Below are 6,000 nucleotides of genomic sequence, written 5' to 3'. Positions count from 1 at the left end.
GTGTGTGCATGCGTGAATGGTAGCGTGCTTGCTCACATGCGTCTGGACCCTGCTCTTTCCACTACCAGTCCAGCTATGATATCATTGGCATGGTGGAATTGCTCTGATTTTTATTAGATACTAGCTAAGTCTTTTTTCTCCTAGACTTTCCCTTCATATTCCTGGCTATAGGTAATGGTCTGACACGTTTGGTGGCTGGGCCTTGGTTAGGTTTCCTATTTGTTCAGCAGAGAATTACATTGGCGTAAGGGTAAATTGTGGGGATGAAAGACGTGAGAATATGAAGCCAGTTTCTCATTAATAATGAAAGAATCCAATGGAAAGAATATTGTCTGTCTACCAAAGTCATTTTACTGCTTCATACAAAGGTGAGATTAGACCTTGTGACATGCATGTACAATTGTGGATCATGGTCAAGACCCTGCCTCGTTCTTTTATATGATTAGTTTTATGATAAAGTAGTGTTTTCTTTGATGTTCTGTAAACCGAGAGCAATGGCTGTATACATGTACACTGCATGGGACTACATGTTCAGGCACATACTTCTCCTCCAATAAAGTTTATAGCAACAGATACTACAAGGCCATTTGAATCACATTATTCAACTAACAGGGCTTATGTTGACTTCACACTTGGACTGAAACACGCCTTCAATGGCACACATGTAGACACTGCTGCTCTCCTCTGTCTCTCTTGCAGGGACTCTCAGATCTGAGACTGCTCCTGTCTGTCTCTCTGGCAGGGAATCTCAGATCAGAGACTGCTCCTGTCTGTCTCTCTGGCAGGGAATCTCAGATCTGAGACTGCTCCTGTCTGTCTCTCTGGCAGGGAATCTCAGATCAGAGACTGCTCCTGTCTGTCTCTCTGGCAGGGACTCTCAGGTTGGATAATGCTCCTGTCTGTCTCTCTGGCAGGGACTCTCAGGTTGGATAATGCTCCTGTCTGTCTCTCTGGCAGGGACTCTCAGGTTGGATAATGCTCCTGTCTGTCTCTCTGGCAGGGACTCTCAGGTTGGATAATGCTCCTGTCTGTCTCTCTGGCAGGGACTCTCAGGTTGGATAATGCTCCTGTCTGTCTCTCTGGCAGGGACTCTCAGGTTGGATAATGCTCCTGTCTGTCTCTCTGGCAGGGACTCTCAGGTCGGAGACTGCAGCATTTCCTTTGTCTGTGCTCCGCTGTATATCGCTGGCTCTGGAGCCCAGACACATTCTTCCCCCCTTCCCTTCTCTATGGTCGTGCATTGGCTCCTTCCTAGTCCTCATCTAGGCTGTGTCCCAAATGGCACCCTATTCCCTACAGAGTGCACTACTTTTGACCAGGGCCCATAAGGCTATGGTCAAAAGTAGTAGCACTATATAGGGAATAGGGTGCCATTTACTCTGCTCCAGGGAACTGTGCAGTAAAGACTTTATATAGTGTATTTCGGTCTTCAGGTGGTGCGTGATTGGTAGCAGGAACAAAACAAAAAACGGCCAGCCTTCTGTTTAGAATCACCTGTAAAACAACGACCTGGCTTCATAGAAGTACTGTATCTCATAATGTCTGTATGTAAACTGTAGGAGATGGAGTTAGGAACATTTGGAACTGCATGCTGTGGTGGTTGGTCTGTGTGTTTACATAGATGCTCATCTCGGTGGTGGTGTTGGCAGGCAGTGGTTTACTCAATGTGCCTGCTGCTGAAAGGCATGGCCATTCGTAGGAGCCTGCAGTGGCACAACAGACTGAGGGGGATACATTCACACACACTTGCACGTACACACACACACACTTGCTCGTGCGCATACACACGCATATGCTCCTGTCTCTCTGTCTCCTCAGGAGTCTGATATGCAGGTTCTGAAATAACAGATGTGTCCTGAGTCTTGTTGTTTTGAAGCTTCCTCTAGCTACACTGATTGACAGTGGCCGGCCTAGGGTCATTTGCATATTACCACATTCATTGTACTCAGTATTATGTGTGTGCACCGTCTAGTTGTACAGCATGCACCAAGCGTTATAAGCCTGCATCACAGAGAGAATACTGAGACAATTTCTCAGCCTCACAGTTGATTAATGGCCTGCTGTTTCACAACCATTAGACTCTGTTGTTTGTTGTTGTGGATTTTCTGGGTCTCTTTAAGCCAAATCATCCATAGCTTTGAGCTCTTTTACAAGCTAATGAGGTGAGGTGTCTCCTCCAATAAACATTCAGTAATTAAACACAGGGAAACACTCTGACGTGATTTCAGCTCCCTGCAGTGTGTGTGTGTGTGTTCTTACAAAACAGAACCTTGGGATTAAAGGAACTCTTTGATCAAAACCTCCTCCTCTAGATTTAAATATGATTTCCATCCTTTCCTCTCAGTACTTTGTTAATGTTCCACTGGTCTCTGATTGACTATATGTGAGTCTGTATCTTGGTGCTATGGTAACTTAACTTGGTATCTGAAATGAAGCATAGCATATCGGTACTGTTCATATCCCTGATATGAGGAGTTATGTGATCCAAATCATATCCATATAAAGTTTTCTAACTTTATTGTTCCTCTCTCTGCAGGGACAGAAAGGCCATCCAGGTCCTGCCGGTCAACCAGGAGATTCTGTGAGTATTCTGTTGTATCATATCATATCAATAACTTCTGCATCTTCAACCTAGACTGTGTTTGAACCACTGCATACATCAGACAATAGACTCTCCATCTCTTTACCCAACAAAGCTAAAGCTCGCTGTCAGAACACATTGCTCCCTGAGGACCCAAACATGAATTCCTGAACAGAGAGAAGAAAAGAGAGGGAGAGAGATGCAGGGAGAGTGGGGGGGAAGGAGAGATATAGAGAGAAGGGAAATATTATATATATATATAGAGAGAGAGAGAGAGCGAGAGAGAGAGAGAGAGAGAGAGAGAGGAGGTGACTAAGCCTTGTCAGGGGAGGATGTTAAACATGAACACATTAGTACTTAAGGAATCTTGGCCAGAGAGATTTAGTTTTTGGCAGAGCTTAAAGTGGGTCAAATAGTCTGGACAACCTAAGGTCACTGCTCCCAGGGATTCCTAAGGAAAACTAAAAATAGCGTTTAGTGCACTTACTTTCACTACAAAGAATGTGCAATGTGTAGTGTACTATCAGTACAAACAGTATTGAGTTCTTCCTGACCACATGGCCTGAGCAGGAACATAATCTGGGTCTTATTTAAAGGGCTAGAGTTCTTCCTGGTCAGGTTGATGTGGTCAGGAAATGTCCTAGTGATCTAGAGGATCACTAATACTCTTTGGCTCTTTTGTTGCTATAGACAACACTGTGCTCTCACAGCGATGTTCGTGTTTGGGTTTCCAGTGGGAAATGAAAATGCATGATGCATCAACGTCATCGCCGGTAGTCTGTAATTACATTGGTTGGCTCTCATTACAAATAAGCTGTAATTTTCCATTCATTAAAAAACCCATGTTGTCCTTTGCATATATTTAAAGTAAAAAAAATAATAAAAAAAAAATAAAGTTTTATGAAGAGAATAATTGAACATTTATTTCTCCACATGGAAAATATTTGAGTTAAGGAAAGCCCCATGAGTAACAGACCACTACTGTACAGTAGTCAAACAGTACTTGGTACTACCACAACATAAAACTACCCACTGGGATTCAGTTGAACTTAAATAGTGTCAATATTTGCAGTGGTTCTGCTGCCTTCCAAACACAATGCTGATGAAACAAAGGGTCTTTATGAAGAGTGTGTAGATGAAACCCTCTCCCTGTATTGCTCCCTCCATTTCCCCCTCTTCCTATACTCACATAGCTTCACTCCAAAGCCATGGAGGCTGAGAATGACACAACTATTGTGGCAACCCCCGCCCACCTCTTTCATCCCAATCCTTCTCTCTCGTCTCACTTCTCTCCTTCCCTCTTTCCGCAGGGCGAGCGAGGGGCAGACGGAAGCCCAGGGGCCAAAGGTTATCCTGGCAGGCAGGTGCAGTAAATCTAATGTTGCGGTGCTGGTTAAGCAGGACTACACACACCATACAGTACATTAACAGCTGTAAGAGAGAGAGAGAGAGAGGTGCTAGCTAAGGCTAAGCTAAGCAGGACTACAGTACACACACCAAACACACTCCGCTCATGAGAGTGTGTGGAGGCTAGAGTGAGGGACTGGGAGTGCAAACACTCTGTACGAGGTGGGCAGAGAGAAAGAAAGGGTATTTGAAAGAGCTGCAACACTGTCAAAAGCACCCGTGGCAGGATTAGGGATACGATTCTTTGGTTTGCTGCCCCTGGACTTGCCATAGGCTTTTACTTAGTAGTCAATACCTTGACTGAAAATGGAAATGCAATAAAGCTGTGACTAATGTAGCTGCTCCCCCGATGTGAATACATATCCTTAGGAGTCTTTAGGAACTCACTCTGTGAGTTTCATGCAGCGCTGCCACTTCTGGGAATATCATTTGAATACATTTTTTAAAGTCTCTCAATGCTGAGTAGTATTTGGGTTTCTCCGCACTGTAAAACATGCACATTTGTAATGCCGCCTACACACAAGAACAGCTGCAAAATCGCTCATAACTCGGCTTGTTAGAAAATGTTTATGATAGCTTAGAGTTCAGACCTGGGGCTTTGTGTTTTGCCTCTGTTTCTTTAGTGCTCTTACCCTGTCAATGTTGTAATGCCCCATATATATATACACACACACACACACAAACGCACACACACTGTTGTAAGTCCCTAGCTACACTCACACTTCAGACACCCACACACACACCCTTCAGACTGATGAATTAGGTTTTAGCACCACCTACCATCTGTAGACTGTGAATCACTGGCTACAGTGAGGAGTTGAGACAGTGTGAATCGCTGGACCAGTTGGTCTCCTGAGGAGTTGAGACAGTGTAGACAGAGGCCATGTATGTTCATTAAGGTCTGCTCATCTTCAAGATGACATCATGGAGATGTTCTATGAGTCCCTAACAAGACTGTCACTCCACTAATCTGCATGCCTGTAAACACATCTTGGAAATATTCAGCCAAAACGAATAATCGTCAATTAGTTATGATGGTGAAAGCACTAATCACAATTTGGGTCCAATCCACTTACAATTCTATCTGTTTTATGGACATTAAACATTTAATGTATTGTATGCATTATGAAATGCATTATGTAAATTCATTTGTAACGTAATTTGTTATGCTGTGTTCTGTAGGGTTTACCTGGGCCTGTTGGCATTATGGGTCCAAAAGGAGTCCGGGTGAGTCATCAAAAAAATGGCATTAACAAAGTACTATCTCTGTTCTGTATATGGTTGTTAATCAGTGTTAAAGATACTGTATATCTTGTTCTGTTTGAGTGTTTCGGTGCAATCGGTCTGATAAATATCACATATATTTGTATTTATAGAATGATATGTACCGTATGAACCTACTTACTGTTTGATTTGATTTCTATCATGTTCTGTTTACTTACTGTGTAAATCCACTGCCAATACAGTCATATCATTGGAAGATGTTTAGAATAATCTTTATGACTTCTGTCAAGGTCAGAGAGCATCACTGTCAGCCAGAGTGCTTGCCCAAGACATGTTACAGATTAAAACACAGAATGTTTTTTACAGACAACGAGCAAGGCCACACAGTCAAATCCTCTGTTTGTACAGTACAGTACACCCTACAGTACAGCACACCCTACTCTAAAGAGGATTTGGCTGTGTTAAATGAACTGGGAAAAACATGTTAAATAAATCAACAAGACCAGAGCGGCCACATAAAAAGAGCCATAATGTAAACACCATGCGTCCAACAAGCTGGCCCTGTTAACTCACCATGATTACAATCACAGAGCTCTTTGTGGTGATGCTGGTACAACAGGAGATTTGAAGTGCTGTAAAAGTAATTAGCTGGTGTTGGATAGGATTGTGTTGAAAAACTTTTCACCTGAATGTCAATTGTAGTTGCTGGTGTTGTATTTGTTGTTGTTATTGTTGTTGTTGTTGTTGTTGTTGTATTTGTTGTATTTGTTGTTGTTGCATGTATAGTA

The 6,000-nt window shown here is 43.0% G+C and overlaps 1 protein-coding gene across 2 annotated transcripts in view; it reads left to right on the top strand.

Annotated features, from left to right (window-relative positions):
* The window catches only part of LOC121558076 (collagen alpha-1(XXVII) chain B), a 93,844-nt gene that overhangs the window by 42,856 nt on the left and 44,988 nt on the right, over nucleotides 1–6,000 (top strand). For both annotated transcript variants that reach the window (XM_041871560.2, XM_041871561.2), the window contains exons 8-10: nucleotides 2,537–2,581; nucleotides 3,892–3,945; nucleotides 5,171–5,215. In XM_041871560.2, coding sequence (XP_041727494.1) covers nucleotides 2,537–2,581; nucleotides 3,892–3,945; nucleotides 5,171–5,215 — 144 coding nt within the window. The remainder of the gene's footprint in view (nucleotides 1–2,536; nucleotides 2,582–3,891; nucleotides 3,946–5,170; nucleotides 5,216–6,000) is intronic.

This window comes from Coregonus clupeaformis, chromosome 18 (assembly GCF_020615455.1).
Source record: "Coregonus clupeaformis isolate EN_2021a chromosome 18, ASM2061545v1, whole genome shotgun sequence".
In the NCBI taxonomy this organism is placed as follows: domain Eukaryota; kingdom Metazoa; phylum Chordata; class Actinopteri; order Salmoniformes; family Salmonidae; genus Coregonus; species Coregonus clupeaformis.
The sequence above is the reverse complement of the archived record's forward strand: the minus strand, read 5'-3'. Positions and strand labels throughout refer to the sequence as shown.